The sequence below is a fragment of the Aphanomyces astaci genome (assembly GCF_000520075.1).
Source record: "Aphanomyces astaci strain APO3 unplaced genomic scaffold supercont1.76, whole genome shotgun sequence".
NCBI lineage: Eukaryota > Oomycota > Saprolegniomycetes > Saprolegniales > Verrucalvaceae > Aphanomyces > Aphanomyces astaci.
In genome coordinates, this window is record NW_009798339.1 from 92,096 (window position 1) to 109,595 (window position 17,500).

General features: G+C 51.7%; 7 protein-coding genes across 13 annotated transcripts; 2 read left to right on the forward strand and 5 right to left on the reverse strand.

The window, feature by feature from the left end:
* Nucleotides 1–481: 481 nt before the first annotated feature.
* On the reverse strand, nt 482–1,909 carry H257_15835 (hypothetical protein). The gene has a single exon (XM_009844072.1). It carries the CDS (start codon nt 1,869–1,871, stop codon nt 612–614), a length of 1,260 nt encoding a protein of 419 aa, XP_009842374.1. The 5' UTR covers nt 1,872–1,909; the 3' UTR covers nt 482–611.
* A 1,395-nt stretch (nt 1,910–3,304) lies between these two features.
* H257_15836 (hypothetical protein) lies at nt 3,305–4,617 on the reverse strand. Its single transcript, XM_009844073.1, has one exon. The coding sequence runs from the start codon at nt 4,554–4,556 to the stop codon at nt 3,492–3,494; it is 1,065 nt and encodes a 354-aa protein (XP_009842375.1). The 5' UTR covers nt 4,557–4,617; the 3' UTR covers nt 3,305–3,491.
* A 2,412-nt stretch (nt 4,618–7,029) lies between these two features.
* Nucleotides 7,030–8,194, reverse strand: H257_15837. Of its 2 annotated transcripts, XM_009844074.1 has the most exons (4): nt 8,126–8,194; nt 7,985–8,078; nt 7,853–7,928; nt 7,030–7,810 (listed from the first exon to the last, which is right to left on the reverse strand). In XM_009844074.1, the coding sequence occupies exons 1-4, from the start codon at nt 8,150–8,152 to the stop codon at nt 7,162–7,164; spliced, it is 846 nt and encodes a 281-aa protein (XP_009842376.1). In that variant the 5' UTR covers nt 8,153–8,194; the 3' UTR covers nt 7,030–7,161. The 2 variants fall into 2 exon arrangements, with proteins under 2 accessions (XP_009842376.1, XP_009842377.1); XM_009844075.1 differs by having other exon boundaries at nt 7,030–7,928.
* A 67-nt stretch (nt 8,195–8,261) lies between these two features.
* Nucleotides 8,262–11,376, forward strand: H257_15838 (hypothetical protein; the record flags this gene model as incomplete). Its single annotated transcript, XM_009844076.1, has 3 exons — nt 8,262–9,174; nt 9,230–10,738; nt 10,900–11,376. Exons 1-3 carry the CDS (start codon nt 8,344–8,346, stop codon nt 11,374–11,376), a joined length of 2,817 nt encoding a protein of 938 aa, XP_009842378.1. The 5' UTR covers nt 8,262–8,343.
* On the reverse strand, nt 11,218–12,330 carry H257_15839 (hypothetical protein). The gene is made up of 6 exons (XM_009844077.1): nt 12,246–12,330; nt 12,087–12,191; nt 11,953–12,038; nt 11,761–11,892; nt 11,603–11,712; nt 11,218–11,548 (listed from the first exon to the last, which is right to left on the reverse strand). Exons 1-6 carry the CDS (start codon nt 12,306–12,308, stop codon nt 11,508–11,510), a joined length of 537 nt encoding a protein of 178 aa, XP_009842379.1. The 5' UTR covers nt 12,309–12,330; the 3' UTR covers nt 11,218–11,507.
* Nucleotides 12,331–12,394: 64 nt separating this feature from the next.
* Nucleotides 12,395–12,812, forward strand: H257_15840 (hypothetical protein). The gene is made up of 3 exons (XM_009844078.1): nt 12,395–12,460; nt 12,521–12,586; nt 12,653–12,812. Exons 1-3 carry the CDS (start codon nt 12,407–12,409, stop codon nt 12,773–12,775), a joined length of 243 nt encoding a protein of 80 aa, XP_009842380.1. The 5' UTR covers nt 12,395–12,406; the 3' UTR covers nt 12,776–12,812.
* A 56-nt stretch (nt 12,813–12,868) lies between these two features.
* H257_15841 (hypothetical protein) lies at nt 12,869–16,428 on the reverse strand. Of its 6 annotated transcripts, none has more exons than XM_009844084.1 (7): nt 15,904–16,428; nt 15,563–15,847; nt 15,121–15,485; nt 14,150–14,614; nt 13,719–13,983; nt 13,553–13,644; nt 12,869–13,482 (listed from the first exon to the last, which is right to left on the reverse strand). In XM_009844084.1, the coding sequence occupies exons 1-7, from the start codon at nt 16,364–16,366 to the stop codon at nt 12,895–12,897; spliced, it is 2,523 nt and encodes an 840-aa protein (XP_009842386.1). In that variant the 5' UTR covers nt 16,367–16,428; the 3' UTR covers nt 12,869–12,894. The 6 variants fall into 6 exon arrangements, with proteins under 6 accessions (XP_009842386.1, XP_009842384.1, XP_009842382.1 ...); XM_009844082.1 differs by having other exon boundaries at nt 15,121–15,506; XM_009844080.1 differs by having other exon boundaries at nt 13,553–13,983.
* Between the last annotated feature and the right edge of the window lie 1,072 nt (nt 16,429–17,500).

Sequence of the window (17,500 nt, forward strand, 5' to 3'; positions counted from 1 at the left end):
TCGAGTAGTTCACTCCAAAATCGAAATTCTGCGGAACGTAAAATGTCCGGATAACGTTCGTGCCAAAATAGTAACCGCAGAAACACTTACAGTTCAACCTATACTTCTTGTACAGCAGTACTATTGTACGTAGTAGTACTAGTTAGGTTTGAATTTACCGTTGGAGGTGCTCTGATAAAGTTGAAACATGGACTTTGTGTCAGATTTTACAGTTAAGCTTAATGTCTGTTAAAGATATCCTTTTTGGTTGTTGGGCCAAACTGTGATGATCGATGATTGGTTCAAAATTACACAATAGTGTACTTTGATTGGCTAGATGATTCTAAAACACATTTGCATTGCTTTTCATACTGTAAAGCTCGTAGAACTGATATTATTAATAATTAAGTAGTGTATTAATATTAATAGTACTACGTAGTACGTGTAGTACAGCATGTACGGAGTACCTGGGAACTTGAGATTTGTTGAACAATCAAATAAACTTCAAGTGATATATATTAGTATTACATGCTGACCCAAACTTCATTTTGCCTTGGTAGTATTTCTTGTTCGATAGTACGGCGCTACCACCTGCACATCCACTGACACCTCATGTGTCGTCCATCAGTTCGCTAGGTGAAGTCGATTCTGTCGTGAAGTTTGGACTGTAGAGTGGTGTCGATGGCTGGTGTGCACGGGGGCGGTGGTGGGGGCACGTGCAAGCTAGCTTGCTTCACCAAGACCCGTGCCCGTTCTGCAGCGTCACTCGCCTTTCGTTCGCACTCTTGGCGCCTTCGTGTGGCTTCATCTCGTTCGGCTTGTACGGCACTCAGTTGACTTTGAAACTTCTGGCCACGCAACACCTCTTCCTTCTCCAACACGGCGTCCATCCCTCGCTTGGAAGTACTTCTCAGCTCTTTGGCGGCTTGCAACGCCTGTTCCCTCAAGGAGGTAGCCCTCTGCGCTGCTGCGGCTGCCCGTCGCTCGCTTTCCTCACGTCGACTCGTCGCCTCGTCTTTCACCGCCTGCACCGCTTGCAGTTCCTTAGCGTAGTGCTGCTCCCGCACCTTGTCTTCGCTCTCGAGCACGGCCGCCATGCCCACCTTGGCCGTGTCCCGCATGTGTTTGGCCGCGTCCAGCGCCAACTGCCGCAACGCTTGGGCCCGCTCCTTGGCCTCGATCGCGCGGCGCTCGCTTTCCAGCCGCCTCGCCGTCGCGGCCTCCTGGCGCTGCTTCATCGCTTCAAGCTGGAGCTCGAGCTCCCGCTGGCCCTCGAGTTCCGTCAGGTTTGTCAGCTTCTCCTGTCGTTCGCGTTCCTTCGCCTCGTAGTCTTCGATTGCTTTTCGCGCGGCTTGCTTGGCCGCGTGGGCCTTGGATTTCAGATCCAACACGCTTTGAATTGCGACGGTCTTGGACTGTCGCGCCGCTGTCGCCGATGCGGCAAAATCCTCGCGCTGCGCAGCTTCCGCCGCTTGACGACTCGTCTCGTCGAGCTCCATCTGCGCTTCAATGCGCTGGCGCTCTGTAAACTCCAAAAGGGACGCCGCACACACTGCCTCGACGACCTTTTCGTAGTGGACGAGTTCAGCATCGCGCTTTCTCTGCCGTTTTGCCTCGAGAGCGGCCCGGAAGGAAGCGAGTGCGGCTTCTTCCTCGGATTTCAATACCGCCTCGCGCGCGGCCGCCTCTCGCTCAATGTCGGCGGCCATCAATGCCGATCGGGCGGCGTGAAGCTTCTCAGCGCTGGAGTTGGTTTTCTCCTCCTCATCGCACACTACCGCCATGTCTTTCGCCCTGGTGCTATAGAGATGCTTGTCTTGTACGTCGCTCTCCAGCGCTAGCGGGATGCCTTGAGGAATGTCGTCGTCGTTGGTCAGTACGGGCGACGACATTTGGGTAGATCACAATACAGTATGGTCCAGCGTACTGTCAAGCTTTTACTACAGTAGCATTTCTCAATTTCTTTGATACAAAAAGCAAAAGGTGATAAATATTGACAGTGAACAAATTTACAAAATAGTATGTAAAAAAGAAAAAAAACAATTGTTCGATTTGAAATAATCCACATTTTCTGCTTGAAAACTCTGTAGCATAGAGCCTTTTCAACTGCAACTGCTGTCGGCGTACGCCTTTCTCTTACGAACCGACTGCTCTCCGATCGAGCCGCAACATAGTAGGCCCCAACATTTGTTATTACCCTGTGAAGTCATTTCAGCGTATCGGTAAGTACAAGTACGACATAACAGTGCGACGCTCTGTGATGTCACGAATACATTGTTGAAATCGATATTAATACTAAGGTTATATATAGATTTACTGTTCCGTTAAACTGGCCTACATACTGTACCAGGCAGGTATTATTGTGATTCCTCTGAATTTTTACTTTTGGGACGACGCCAACAAATCAATGCCTCGTTTTGATTCATCATAAAAAATGTATCTAAATTTAGCTAACAGTATATCCCAACGAGAATACGGCAGCATGCGTACTATGCCGACCGTTTTTAACTCCGCCAAGGTAAAAATACAGTCTAAGGTTCTCTTAGGTTGAAGTCTATGAACAGAGATGAGACACGAGGTAGCACAACTGTTTCATGTTTGTGCTCGGGGTAATGGGGGGACGCGCATGTGGTTGCTCTCTATGGTAGTGTATATATCGTCCACAGTGCTTCGCTTGGATTGGGTTCGCATTGAACCTCTCTTTATATATAAATGATGCCATTACAGAGGTTTCTGTTTATTGAAGGACCGACTACTGTAGAAGCGTGCTGCTGGATCCATTGAACAAATCGCGCATGGAAATTTCGTGTACAGTAGAATTTCGAGTAACGTTAGGGCCCACAATACATAAATCAAGTACTATTGATAGTACTTTTACAGTAAATAATACTAGTACTCACAGTCAGTATACAGTCAAGTGGACTGTAAAATTTAATCAACGAGTGGTAAAAGGTAAATTACTCGGTAAAGCGGTGCTACAGTAAGGTGGTAAAAGGTAAAAGTTAACCAGACTCAGGGAAAGGTGTAGGAAGGTTAAAAGTATTAATAAAAGTAAAATTATTTTCAACCCCGTTGAACTTTTACCTTACTACCGTTCGCTCAACTACGCGGCACTTCAAGACTTGTGCTAGTCACGGTGTAGCAAGTACAGATCGTCGAAGTGGTTGGGAATGCCCTTGGTATACAAATACATAAATTAATTGTTCACATTGGATGTACCATCCAGCTGCATGAATTGAATCATCAAGCGTTGCACAACACACCAACCCGCTTTAACACGAACAGAAGCGCTTCCAGTGCGAAATATACAGTACAACAGCACATGTCTGGAACGCATACATAACCGGGCATATATTACCAGTAGGACTAGCGAACGATGAAAGAACAACCTCACAGCTTCTTTCTGTAAAGTGAAACCAATCCGGATGTATATCCGGAGCATACGGTTGCAGGCTGTAACGACTCTTCCGCCAGCAACAACGTATTGCTCATTGAAAGAACACGATGAAATACTAAGGTTTTGGTTGCCTACTCCACGAGTCACCGTCAAGCGATAACGAGAGACTTGCCAGTTTGTTGTGCGCAGCATCGAGGGCCTTCTCGCGCAGGTGGATGGCATGTTCTAACTTCTCCTTTGCAACCATCTCCTTCTCGTGGCGTACCCTGGACGCAATTTCCCTGTCCTTGTCCAGAGCCTCCATTTGCCGGCGGTAATCTTCCGATCGCACCACCTCTTCCTGCTGCAAGACTTTCTCGATGGCCTGACGGGACGTCTGCCGCACCAGCTTGGCCGCGACCAGCGCCTTCTGCCGCAGTTCCTTGGCGCGGGACATGGCTTCCTCTGCTCGGCGCTCCGCCTCCACCCGTTTCACCACGGCCTCATCTTGGCGCTTTCGGACCGCAGCCAGTTGTTCGATGTGCACACGGACTGACTCGTCTTCTTCCTGTTGCCAAAGCAGTTCTCGTCGCAGCCGTTCCTTCGCCTGGTACTCTTCGATAGCCAAGCGCGCGCTCTCCTTGGCAGCATGTGCGCGTTTCTTCGTGTCCAACACCATCTGCACCTTGTTGAACTTGTCCGCATGGGCCAATGCCTTTTGCCTCTCCATGTTCCGCAACGCCTTATCCGATTCAAACTGCCGGAACAAATCTTCCTCGCCGGCGTGATTCTCGATCTGTCCGCGCGCATTGAACTCCATCAACGATGCCTGCAGCACAGCTTGCATGACCTTTTCGTCGTGGAGCGCGTCGTCTTCCTGGCGAATGCGCCGCTTTTCCTCGAGCGCCGCTCGGAACTTTGCCATGGCAGCCAATTCCTCTTGTTGCCACCGCTCTTCATCGACGGCAGCCGCGGCTTCAATACGTTCGCGCTCTTCTTGTTCTGCCCTGGAAATCGCGTGAATGGCCTCCATTTCACGCTCATGGGCCAGTTCAATGGCTGCGCGACGTTCGCGGCGCTTCTCCTCCATGGACAAGCGCTCAATCTCGGAAGGATCCAAAGTGTCATATTCGAAGTCGTGTATGGAGATGACACTGCTAGATGCTGCTGGGCTTGTTGACGGTAATATAGTTGTCGCCATGGTTGGGGGTTACTCCGCAATCTCTTCCTCCGATGTCAAACTCACCGCGGCAAAGGCGATACAAACTGGCGCTCTTCTCCAACCTGATTGGTGGGTCAAATCCGGACAATACTCATGTTTCCGGATACACTCCAATGGCGAGCCCCGTTTATGTTTGTAAATCAACACACCACATGTCACAGCTGTTTTGATCAAGGTCTGAAAACCTTTGTTCTGCGTATCGTACTAAGCTACTAGTACACACAACATGTATTAATACCAAGACTTACAGTTAATAGCTATCCAAGGGTCTTCTCGTCCACAATAACTACGTACCCCTGCGGTGACAGCGGAAAATAGGTATCCGTTTGACTTGGCATTTGTATGTCGATTTCAGTAGTACTACTGTACATTGTACTCCTGAAGTAAGTACTACTAGTATGAATATAGTACTCGAATTACCACGGTAACTAGTATGAATACTGTACTCGAATTACCACGGTAACTCCTGAAGAACTATTTATCACTCCGTATATTCTGACACGAAACACTGACACGAGCTTTTTCGTCGAAGAAGCTCGTTATTGGGGCGATTTGTCAATTCGATCCGTGTTCGCGTCCTTGAGAAAAATGACACAGGACACGACCAGGAAACTATGGGAAACATTCAATAAATCTGGATACCGTTCAGCCAAGACTGACTATGGGAAACGTTCAATAAATCTGGATACCGTTCAGCCAAGACTGAAAACCGCTCAAGCAAATTTTCTTCCCGTAACCCTGTAACCCCGGGACTTCGTCCTACCCCCGCGTGCACATACTTCGAAGTATAATGCTAAATCCCCAGGGTTAAGTTGAGGTGGTCAGAGTACAAAAAATATGCCGTATTTCAGGGTTTGTCCACGGACACGGATTAACAGTAAATTTAGACGATTTTGCAGTATGGGGCATGTCATCTATAAACTACCAACTTCTCATAAAATTTTCTGACTTCTATTTCATAGAATTCATTACTCAAAATTAATTTCAGCAAATTGAGACGTAGAATCGACAGATCTCAATGTGGTGAAGAAATTCTACGTCTCAGATTCAAATTTGGTGATGAATTGGTCCAGAAATGGATATTTAACCTAACGTTAGCGGTATTTTACATCGGCGATTGGATATTTGGCCGCTGAGATGTTTCTTGATTTTTGTATGTGACTCTTATCCGTATATAATATCCGGAGGCAGGTGGGACCTTTAACCTCCCACTGCCGTGATAAAACGCAAGCAATCGGTATTTAACGTATTTAGATTTTAGGTTTATATTGTTAACTGCAGACATTAATTGTACGTTAAATAATAAAACCTCCATTCTTCGATTTGGCCTGTGGGAAGTTTTTAGATGACATGCACCATAACGTTATACTCAAGTAAATAGATTTCCGCGTCCGGAATAAACATAACGAAGCAGCTACTTCGCAATACAGCTGTAATACTGCATGTGGAAGAACTTGTCATGGTTGTCAAGCGTTCTCGCTTCGCGAAGCCTGCCCGTTGTCGCAGACTTCTGCTCGTACTCATACCGTCGGTCGACACCATACAAATACTAGTACACAAACTCCTGGACCTTTTCGTGGTTGTCGAGTATCAGGTGGAACCTGTGCGACGTTTTCTTGCCGTCAACTTCGAGTTCCTGGCAAGAGAAGCCAGGAACTTTAAGCAAGTCGCACGCGAGCACCCGCCAAGACTTCAAGACTAAATGTTCGCGGGCGCTCTTGGTTGGCCTGTATCAACAGCGTCAAGTCATCCTCGCTTATCCACCTGCTCATACCAAGAAACCACCTAGTGGAACCCGTTCGGATAACCTCTCCTGGTATTTCCTCTGATTATCCGATTGAGCTATAAAGTTTCATGAGTTTCCGTGATTGTACTAAATTCTGAGGGTGATTTTTACGGACACGGATTACTTTGCGAAATCTCCCTATTTACGTTAGGCCCCGTCTGGATACCACTTTTATTGAGAAATATCGCGATAATTTTGCAAAATATTCAAGAATCTCAGCGACTTCAATTTGGCGTGTCTGGATGCCATTTCTGGACCAAGTTATATTCCATAAATTTATCAGAAATATCGTGAAAACCACAAGAAATATTATTCTACTCATGAGTAGAATATTTTGACGATATTGACAGTGCGCGTTGAATTGTGGGGCATTTCGGAATGAGAAAGGCCATCGTGATTGCCTTCCGATGGCTCATCCGCCGCCGCCTGGCCAAGGAACTCTTCGCCAGAGAGATGGAGTACCACTACCTCGACTTCGTCCACAAGACACCAAGGAGGACGTTTATCCTCAGTGGTCCTCTCTGGGTGGACAAAGTCCTCTGCGGCTCTGCGCTATCCTCTGATTGGCTGTTCATTTCCAAACTTTCTTTTATTCTATGGCATCCAGACAACACCCAAAATCATTCTTGGATCTTGAAACCCAAGAATTTCCTGCAATGTCGAAAAATGTTTTTTATTCAATATTCCAATATCCCATAATATTGGTGGGTGGCATCCAGACGGGCGGGCATTCGGATGTTCGGTAAATCGTGGACGTCGGTAAATAGAGTAAAAACTCGAATTAGTGTGGACAGCATATTACTTTGTTTTGGATTTCTTAGCGAGGGCATACGGTGGGTTGATGGGTTTCTGGAGCGGCTCTTGGTGCGCGTACGTGTTGTTGTCGTCAATGGGGTACGACTGGTCAGCGTCCCAGCCATCGACGTCCCCGCACGATTTGAAGAGGACGGGGGTCGACCCTGCGAGGCGGGCATGGTCGTGTTCGTACGGGAGATCGAACAAGTTTAGGGCCATGGAGGTGGGGGGGCCGTGGGAGAAATGCAGGCCTTGGCACACGACGAAGCTCTCGAAGCTCGAGTTGCGACTTGCTTTGGGCTTGGCGCACACAACGTGGCGAAAGTATCGACCGAGGTGGGCGTACAGCCGCGACACTTCTTTGCCTCGAAACAGCTTGGCCACGAACGTCCCGCCCTCCTCGAGGATGTGTAAGCTGATGTTCAGCGCAGCCAGCACCAACTGCGCTTGAAGGTACTCGTCCAAGTCGTGCAACCCCAAGACGTCGGGCGCGCCGTCGCTCACAACCAGGTGCGCCTTGCCACCGTGGAAGTGACCGATGATGGCGTCGGCCGTGGATTGCGCTGTGATGTCTCCTTGGATCTGAATCGCGTGGTCTAGTGGCGCCATCTCCATGAGGTCGACCGCGACAATCTGGACGTCGGGGTTCTCCCTGAAGCAACCCCATTAGACAAGTGATGGGCAATTAACGTACGCAGGATGCAATCGTTCGGCAATCACTTGAGTCCATCCACCAGGAGCGGCACACAGATCAACCACGCGCGTGACACCTACGTAGACATACAGCGTCATGTACATGCAGCACACGGCATGTTTGCTGATGTACCGTCCAACAGATGAAACGTTTCATCGAGTTGGATGAGCTTGAATGCTGATCGAGCTCGATAGCCTTGCTCTTTGGCTTTGCGGTAGTATATGTCCTACGCATAGCGTCATGTTATGTCGGCATGATGTATGATCTACTGACCCGCTTGTCCTTGGATGTCTTTCCCATCGCGGCGACCAGCGACAGCAGGAGCCAATTTATTCACGCTCGTCGCAACGATTGGTCATCCAAATACCCTGTCAAGTGCGATTCGTGAAATTGAAGTCCATTAAAGTACGTTTGTATGCAATTTGATTGGTTACTGAATGGTCGCCAAAGATATGCCTTTTTGAAATCGTGCGAGTTTGAATTTCGAAGCCATGAGCCAACGTGGCAACAACAATGGCCGCGAAGGCCTTTCATCGCCACCGTTCACACCACGCACGATGTCGCATGAGGCGCATAGTCGTGTAGCGCAAGTGGAGGAGTATGTGGTGGAGACAGTGGCAGAAGTCGGCGCTACAGCCAAAGCCATCGTACAAGAACTCAAAGTTGACATCGAACACATTGTAGAAGTCAGCACGAGCCCACGTGAGAGTCCAAGCAAGGGAAGCTTCATGGAGAAGATCCAAACTCTCAAAAACTTGAGTCCAACCAAGGCTGACATGGTCAACAGTGTCAACAAAATCAAGAGTATGTGGAGGTATCGCCACTCGACTGTCACGACGGACGGAGGAGAAGGCGGCTTCGACGGCGACGACGGGTACTCTTCGTCCGAAGAAGACGAGGAAGAGTGGAGTGTTGTGCTGGATAAACCCATTGAAACCATCCTTGCCGACTACTCGAATCGAAAGTGGAAAGACGCGCCGGACTACCTCCTTCGTACCCTCCACATCCACACTCTGCGCCAACTGCCCATTCCACATACCCGCAAACTGTACCTCATCCTCACTGGCCCTGGGTACACTTTGTTTATCACTGTAGCCAATTGGGCGCTGGCCTCGAGCATCTTCGTCATGTACGCGGTGCTGGTCGGGTTTGGGTCGGCCGTGTACTGCTCCGCTGTGGTCACGGGGGTACTGCCCCGCCCCGTCTTGCGGTCGTGGAAAGCGCTGTTCAAGCTCGAATGGGAAGCGCTCAAGTTGTTTTTGCGGTTGGAATGGGAGGCCTGCTTGGACTACCGCGTCCGACAGCCGCGTATCGATGAGCTGGTACCCCCCCGCTCCTTTCACGTTCGAAGTTCTTGACTTCTTCGATCGTATCTAGGTCACGAGCCCAGACAAGGAGACCAAGAAGCGAGTCCTCGCGCAAGTTGTCGACACAGTCCTGGACAACATCCGCGCCGATGTGGCGGGTAGCATGCGGTACAAGGACCTGTCGAGCGCCGTATCTCTCGGAAGTGTCGTCGTGTGCGGCACCCTGTACGTGCTGTTTGTCGCGTTCACGTTCATTGGCACGAATATGGACTTTACCCAAATGAACACCAAGAACTTTGACGGGCTGGCCATCATCTTGCCATTTTTGCTCGCGGAGGAGCTGGCAGTATTTCTCGCGCGCGTGACGCTCGTGATCAAGTGGTTTTCGGTCTTTCTGCACGACAACGCGGTGGTGCAGATGCTCGTGGACGACAACGAGCCCCAGGAGAAGGCGTCGTTGTCCGAGTTCATCAACGACGCGCGCACCATGTGCAAGAGCATTGGCGTCGGCGCGTGGGACATGACGGGCATCGCGTCGGCCATGACCGCGGTGTGGACCATCTTCTTTTTGTACCAGAGTTACTACGTCGACCTGAAATCGCAGGGGTTGGAGCCAGGCCCACCAGGCCTCGCGGACACGATGTTTTGGTCCATGGTGCTGTACTCGGTGACGATCATCACGCTGTGTGCTCTGCCGTTCACGAGTTGGTTTGGCGGCGCCGTGGCCGACGACAAGTACACGGCGATGCTCAAAAGTTGCCAGACGTTCATGATGATGAATCGGCTCTCCACGGTTCAGCAAGAGGTATCGCTGGCGCTTCGCAAGGAGATTGCGCGCCAACGCGGCGTTCCCGTCGGCCAGCACGTGAGCTCCGAGGAGAAGCGGGTGCTGCGGAGCTTCCGCGCTGGGATTCTGAAGACTCTCGACAAGGCTGACTTTGTCTCGTTCTTTTTATATACGATTTGCATGGCGTTGGTCGACTTCGAAGCCTCGGATGGCGAGAACGCGTACTACCGCGACACGTCCAACGGCGGCAAGGTTCCGACTAGCATCAAGCGGCTGCGACACCGCGGCACGTACACCCACTGCACCAAGCTGGAAATCCCCATCGATCAGCTCCAGGCCGTGGAAATTGCGCTCTTCAACGCGTCCGCCGCCCGCTACGACGACGTCGACGTCGTGGACGCATCGTCCTCCCCCAGCAAGGAAAAGGCCCAGGGGGCGGTGGTGTCGAGCATGTACGACGTGGTCGTGCTCGATACGACCGTGGGCGCGTCGTTCATTGACAAGCAAGTGTACGACCTCAGTCAAGTGCTGGACAATCCGAGCGTGCGATACCACGCCGTGTACCGTAACCCGTACACCAACCAGTTGGTCCTCGGGCTCGAGATGAAGATGATGGAGCGCCGTGACAAGCTCCGTCAGACCACGACGAACGTGCTCGGCAGCGTCTACCTTCTCGCCGTCACGAACGCGCAAAACCAGTTTGAAATCGGCAACGGCCCCATCTTCCTTCGCGGCGCCGGACTGGAAAAGAAAACGCTCAAGCTCGAAGCCGTCGACTTGCTCTTTGAACGGGTATATTATATTGGCATGGATGATGTTGCAATCGTTGTTAGTTGGGTCGATTGATTCGAGCTGTTGCTGCTGCGGACGGGGGGATGGCGCGGCATGCTGTCGTGCGCGTCTCTGTCGTGGAGCCGAAAACAATATCTGACACACATGTTGTAAACGTGTAGGTCGGCGGTCGCGTGCTTCCCCGATATATCCGCCGCTGTACGTTGGCGATGCACCATGAAGCGACGTTGTTTGCCCAAGCCGACGACTACCTCCGGGGCAACTTGCACGCCGTACCGCCCACGTCTCAGGGATCGTCGACGACTACTTCGCTAAGTCGCAAAGGCTCGACCTCTGGGCCTGAACCGTCGCGCAGCACCGGCAGCGCGTCGCACTTGACAGCGTCCGATTATCGAACGGCCAAGACCACCACGGACGGTGGCGGCGGCGGATCGCAACGCAGGGCCAGTGGGTTAAAGTTGTCCACCCACAGCTGGAAGGAGGGCTCTAGCCGCGAAGCCGCCACCACGACCCCCCCCCCTCCCACCGAGTCCCAACATGTTCAACCTGCTCAACGCGTGGGGACAGACGCGGCCCTTCAACGTGTGCACAGTGTCACTTCGAACCGAGACTTGTCCTCGTGGACGTCCAATCCTTGATCGCGTACGCTGTTGTCCAGTGTTTGTGGATGATACTAGTATGTCCTTGTGTGTATTATAGTGATATGTACTGTACTGTACGTAGTGCAGTATACTAACTATAGGATAGTTTACTACTGTGAGTACTACCGTCAGTCGGCCCGCCGTTTGCGCTTCTTTTTGGAATGCTCCACTAGATGACAGGATATGCGAATGTCATGGCTGTGAGGGTGATGATGCAACGTACCTCGAGGGTTGCCTCGGTCGTAGAAGTCTTTGAGCAATGCGATCGCTTCGTTCTTCATCAAACCGTGCGTGATGGGGTACCCGATGTGATGGTCGTTGCCTGGGAACGCTCTAAATCGATGGAGTTTAACGATGGCCAATATGGTGGAGCTGGCGTACGTGGGGTCGTGAAGGGACAAGATGGACCCGTTCCCGCCAAAACGGTCGTTGTGGCAGCCAAACACCACGCGCTTTACTTGGACAAGGGCCAACGCTGCTGCGCACATGATGCATGGCTCACATGTCACGTATCTACAATGGGCATGATCATCATCATGGAGCTGTATATAGTAGTACATTGCGGTTGCATACAGGGTGCAGTCGCGCAAGGTGGCGGCAGTGTATTGGTCGCCCTCTAGCATAGCATCGATGGCAACAAGTTCGGCATGTTTGGTAGCCTACGAGGACTGACTTAGCTCCATGGAGTATATCCTACGTCAACGTACGTTGAACAATTCGTTCGTCCTGTTGCCTCCGCGGCCAATGATCTCGTTGTCCAAGACAAACACGCATCCGACGGGAACTTCGCCGCGGTCCAGTGCTTTCACTCCCTGTAGTCGAAATGAGCATGCAGCTCTACTATATCGTGATGAGTGTGTACCTACCTCCTCCAGCGCTTGCTTCATGAAGTAAGCGTCTTCGCGCACAGCGGTGTCATTTGCATCCATGGCCAAGTTGTTGCGAAAAAATACCGACCTGTGATTGGTCACTTCGAGTCAATCGCACTTCAGAGGGTCATTTTTGAAATTGCCATCCCGCGCACACAATGAGCGCGGCGTACGTCAGTGAGAAGGCCGTGCTGCATGACGCGATCCTTGAGGCACGCCTGCTGCATCCATCACGCAATCTCATGGACGTAACGTGTTCCTTTTGATGGTAGCAAATGCGCGAGGTCATGATGGGCCTCCACACGCTGAATCAAAACTTGGAACGACTCAACGATGTGGTGCGCCGCCATCGTTCAATCTTTGGCATGACATTACTCAAATCAGCGCTACATGTGTATGCGTAGGGAGGGGAACTGCAGTCGATCGCCCACGCTTGGACGACGTTTTGCAGTAACATCACACGAAGCCCTACCGATGTCGATGTGGGCATCGACGTGGAGCAGCAAGGGAATATGCAGGCAAGTTAACCTAACCAACTACCGTCAACCATTCCCATGTTTCCAACGAGGATCTCCTCGAGTGAATGCATCAAATCTTCGGGCAAACGAACACAAAGGACGCTCGGAATGATGGATCACACTGTATATTAGTCGCTGCTAAAGAAGTTCTGGACGTTGAACTCCAACGTCGGGGCCGACGGAGCGACGGACAAGTCGTCGAACGCGACCTTGTAGTACATCCAGAGCAAGCCAACGTACTGACTCAGCGCCTTGTGCGCGTACACTTGGAGGTGCCGCGGAAAGTACACGGCCGTCGTGTCATCGTCGCCGCCGTGGGATTGCACTTGCTCGGCAATCATTTTCAGCATCGCGTCCAGCTTGCTCGTCACCGACAGATCCAGCATGAGGTCGTCGTTGGAGAGGCTGTCTCGGAAGAGCCGCTCTTGCTTTTGCTTTTGGTTGGACTGGCGGGGGGCGGCGGTGGTGTCCCACACAATCAGCCGCTCGAGCGCGGCATTGTGGTCTTCGGCGACCGCTTGCGCCGACAGTTTCTTAACCGACGGCGGCGGCGCAAAGTACGACGCCAGGCCTTGCAGCACATGGGGCGCTGGTTCGTGCTGCGGCCGGAAGAACGGGCTAGACGCGAGAAGCACGCGGTCCGACACAAGGGGCAGGTCGAGCCGCGACGACAGAAACAGCTTGTGCACGACGAGATGTCCAAACATGCGGCGCACCTGGTTGTCGGCCATGGACTTCACATCAAGCAGACGACAACACAAAGGGAGATGGGAAGAGTCGACGTACCTCTTCGTTCCAGTGCAAGAAGAGGGGAAAGAAATGCTCATGGAGCATGACCCCTGCCAGCAGCTTTTGGCGGCGCTTCGACTCGAACAAGTCTGCAAACACGACGACCAGAGATGAAGATATACAAAAGGATCATGCGATGATCGAGTGCGAGATTGTACTGTACCTGCCGTGGCATACACAAACGCGAGCACTTTGAGCAGAATTTGAAAGTGCGAAGACGTGAGCGCTTGGCGTAATGCCAAGAGGAAGTACTCGAGGTCGAGCTCCATGGGCAACGTCCCGCGGGGAGGCGGCGGCGGCGGGTGGTCGCCCGACGGACGCGGACGGTCATGGGTCGATGCCGCCGCCGTCTCGAACACATTTTGAAGTACGTTGAACGCATAGTCGACACTCTGCGGGTCGTACATGTTTGTGTTTTCCAAGATCACCTGCAAAAACATGTATCCATTGACTGCTGGGAGGTATGGCAACCATCGATTCATTCATTCTATCTCACCACGTCACACACAAGTAAAAACCAAGCTATCCCACGTCTCAGACATATTCACATATGGCGTGATCTTCCTGCAAACCAAGTATCATCTACCTTATTACCTGGACAAACACGTTGAGCAGCGCGCCGCCGCCGTGGGCAAGGACATCCCCGAGGCCGTCGTACACTGGCTCGAGCTCGGCGGAGGTCCAATATGGAAACCATGGATTGAGCACGACGTCGGCGCCTTTCGTGATGACATGGCGGCGGCTTTTGCGGCGCAGACAGACCTTCCGGAACACGCCCACGAACGCGCGGACGCATACAAAGTACCCCGGCACGACATGCCAAGGCAGCACCGTCGTCGCGCGGTCGTTGCTGAGAAACGCCGACGAGTCCTCGATAAACGTCGAGATGAACGCGAGGACCAGGTTTACCGAGTCGCGCGACGGCGTCTTGAGCCGGTCTAAGAAAGGCCCAAGTGCCGTGCGGACCACTTCCGCATGGAGCAGCGGCGCGTCCACGTACAGCTGCGGACATGACCCAAGGAACGCCACATCGTCGTCGTCACTGGACGACCGCAACCCCTACACCCATATGAAAAGAGGTATTCAATTTGGCGAATACTTGTTCTGATTAAACATAATATATATATATTGTGCTTTCGAGTGAAATTTCATTGTATTGTTTGTGGTTTCTCGTTGGAAGTTAAATCGATTGGACTAGATGACCTCAAACGTATTAACCAATCAAAACCTTCTCCATGAAATTCAACAACCAATCAGATCGATTGTGGATCGGTTATTTGGTCGGCGCGATTCGATTGCACCCCCTCCCCAAATTTGTATCAAATCGACAATATATATATATATATATATATATATATATATATATATTAAAAACGAAAGATATCTACATATAGAAATCGATGCCTATGACGTATATACATATATATATATATATATCGAAGTACAGTATATATATTTCAAGCAAATCCAATTCATAGAATACTCGTACTCGTTCGATTCTGAATGCTACCAGTGTGTCAAAAGTAGGCCACGTCTAGGTAATTACATATAAATAGTAGGCTTACGTGTTGAAAGACCAGGTCCAGCGTGGCGAATGGAGTGGCCTGCACTGGAAGAATCGATGGCCGCTGGATGTAGTTGTTCGAGTTGAAGTTGCTTGTGAGGGTCGAGTTATTGTCGAGGCCGAGGGCGATGGAGGCGGCGGCTTTGAACTGCCGAAAGTGCGCTATCACTGCATCTCGTCGTTCGATCAAGGGCAAGGCGGATGATGATGTCAAGGAATCGGAGAGATGGGGGGGCTGGTCGTGGGGGGTGGGCGGGTGGTCTTCTGGCTCGGGGGCTTCTGCTGCTGTGTGAGCCTCGTCCTCGAGCGACGGCTCTTTCGACGATGTTGGGACCGCGGCGGCGGACGACAACTCTTTTGATGGGTCTACGTGTCGCATGGTACCCACTGCATGTGATGTCATGCGATATGGAGGTAGGTGGATGGGGGTTGCATATACATACCGCTTTGAACCAGCCAGCATGCATGAATCGCCCCAGGACTAGACGATGATAATCCTGCATGATTCGTTCCTTTGGTCGATGTGTGGGCGTCTTCGAGTTGGGTCGAGTAGGCCTCGATGACATGCAAGATCAACGGAGCCGCGACGGACGAGCACCGGTAAAAGGCCGCTGTGTATATGTGCGATGCAAAGTACGCGTGGTCTTGCGTGAGAATGCGGCTTTTCGCCAACTTGGTGGCGCAGTACTGGAGGCTCTGCTCGAGGAGACTATAGTACCGCGCTTCGACTACCATCATTCGCACGCATATGACGACATCGACACGGGAGAACAAGGAAACGTACTGGTGGTGTCCATCTTCAACGGCATGCCGAGCATCTCGACGTCGTTCACAAACTCGTGGCGCCGGCAAATGCAGCCGGCCAGGCGAAGGAACAGACCGCGTGCACCCGTGCGCACGGGCACAACGTCGCAAAATTCCATGATGTACGCCCATAGATCCAAAAGGGCTTCCTGGCCGAGCACGAGCGGTAACAACGAGATTCCCTTGGCCTTCGTAGAAATTGCGCCCCCCCAGTCCACGTACTTGAAGCACGGCGCTTCGACCATATCTTGGAGCTCCGCTAGCACGCTCACCTTCTTCTCAAAGTCCCAACCCGACAAATCGCGGGATTGATGCGCCATGTTCTTCTTGACGACGTTCTTGATGTCATTCTCCACATGCGGCGTGAAGAGGAAGTGGTTGCGCTCCTCCACCCGCGACGCTTGCGCCAACGTCTGCGTCCACATGCTCGTCATGAGACTCATGCTTCTGAATTGTCGTCTGTCTGCTGCGCTGCTCTCTGCACAGCAGATAGATTGTATCTGAATAATCTGAATAAATAAAGTGAACTTATTGGCTAGATAAAATTCATATATACCAATCATATTGTAACATATTTTAAAACATTGAATTGAATAGCATACAAATAGCAAGTGTCCATGACTGTCTTTGATGGCATTTATTGTCTTGACCTCACATGGGCAGCAAGGTCCGGTTGCGTCGCGGCCAGTACACGGAGGCCGAGCTCGTCCAGGCAGTGAGCAGGGTAGCTGACGACAAGGAGAGAGGCATCAATGTGAGCCAGACCTCAGGCATCCCGTACCGAACCTTGATGCAGCGTGTCCGCGAGCGGAAGCGGGGCATCCTCCCCGAGAAGAAACGACGCGGGTCCAAACCCAGCTTGACGCTCAAGTACGAGCATGATCTGCTGGCGTGGATGCTGGGGATGCAAACCGCAGGAAACCCCGTGGGCCGGAAGGAGATCATCGAGCGCGCCAACGACTTGATCAAGCAGTTAAAGCCCGACGCTACGTTGGGCGAAGGATGGTACCGTCGGTTCATCAACCGCCATCCGTCCCTGGAAGTGCAGCCCCCGCCCGTCGCCGAACAGCCCACTCAGCCAATCCTGAAAACTGGACTTGGGGAAGTGCCGTCCTCGTCGGCGCCTTCGATGCCCATTGTCATACGAGGGTACAAGAAGCGGACGTCCAAGGCGACTGTCGTGGCCGATGAAAGCAGCAGCATGCAGCTCCTTCCTTTCGACCACACCTCCGTCCGATTTCCCCCCCAACCTGTGGACATCCCCGACGCTTTCCGCCGCCAAGACCTGCAGCATCGATGGGACATGGAACGAGAACGCCTGCTAATCGACAAGCAAACCCATGAGCGCGCCCAGCGCGAAGCTCTCTTGAACGAGCGTATCTTACTCGCCAAGGCCACGGAAGCTGAGCTGCAGCTCAAGGTGGCTAAGGCCAAAGCCAAGCACGAACTCGAACAAGCCGGCCTCTCGCCCGCGGAAATCGACGAAATGTTGCAGTAGCTACGTTCCATATATTTAACCTCACTTTGGCCGTGTTGTTTGGCATTAACATCCACCAAGGCCTGGCGTCAATTCGGTT

Excerpts from the sequence above, each read along its gene's own strand:
- H257_15835 (XM_009844072.1), bottom strand. The coding sequence starts at position 1,871 with ATGTCGTCGCCCGTACTGACCAACGACGACGACATTCCTCAAGGCATC.
- H257_15836 (XM_009844073.1), bottom strand. The coding sequence starts at position 4,556 with ATGGCGACAACTATATTACCGTCAACAAGCCCAGCAGCATCTAGCAGT.
- H257_15837 (XM_009844074.1), bottom strand. The coding sequence starts at position 8,152 with ATGGGAAAGACATCCAAGGACAAGCGG. Across the intron at positions 7,929-7,984 it reads AACGTTTCATCTGTTGGACG|GTGTCACGCGCGTGGTTGAT; the intron begins GTACATCAGCAA and ends ATGTCTACGTAG. Across the intron at positions 7,811-7,852 it reads GCCGAACGATTGCATCCTGC|GGAGAACCCCGACGTCCAGA; the intron begins GTACGTTAATTG and ends GGGTTGCTTCAG.
- H257_15839 (XM_009844077.1), bottom strand. The coding sequence starts at position 12,308 with ATGGATGCAAATGACACCGCTGTGCGCGAAGACGCTTACTTCATGAAG. Across the intron at positions 12,039-12,086 it reads GGACGAACGAATTGTTCAAC|GCTACCAAACATGCCGAACT; the intron begins GTACGTTGACGT and ends CAGTCCTCGTAG. Across the intron at positions 11,549-11,602 it reads CGACCGAGGCAACCCTCGAG|TGGAGCATTCCAAAAAGAAG; the intron begins GTACGTTGCATC and ends CCTGTCATCTAG.
- H257_15840 (XM_009844078.1), top strand. The coding sequence starts at position 12,407 with ATGAGCGCGGCGTACGTCAGTGAGAAGGCCGTGCTGCATGACGCGATC. Across the intron at positions 12,461-12,520 it reads TGCATGACGCGATCCTTGAG|CAAATGCGCGAGGTCATGAT; the intron begins GCACGCCTGCTG and ends TTTTGATGGTAG. Across the intron at positions 12,587-12,652 it reads TGGAACGACTCAACGATGTG|GGAGGGGAACTGCAGTCGAT; the intron begins GTGCGCCGCCAT and ends GTGTATGCGTAG.
- H257_15841 (XM_009844082.1), bottom strand. The coding sequence starts at position 16,366 with ATGAGTCTCATGACGAGCATGTGGACGCAGACGTTGGCGCAAGCGTCG. Across the intron at positions 15,507-15,562 it reads ATGCTGGCTGGTTCAAAGCG|TGGGTACCATGCGACACGTA; the intron begins GTATGTATATGC and ends CATCACATGCAG. Across the intron at positions 13,984-14,149 it reads TGCTCAACGTGTTTGTCCAG|GTGATCTTGGAAAACACAAA; the intron begins GTAATAAGGTAG and ends ATGTTTTTGCAG.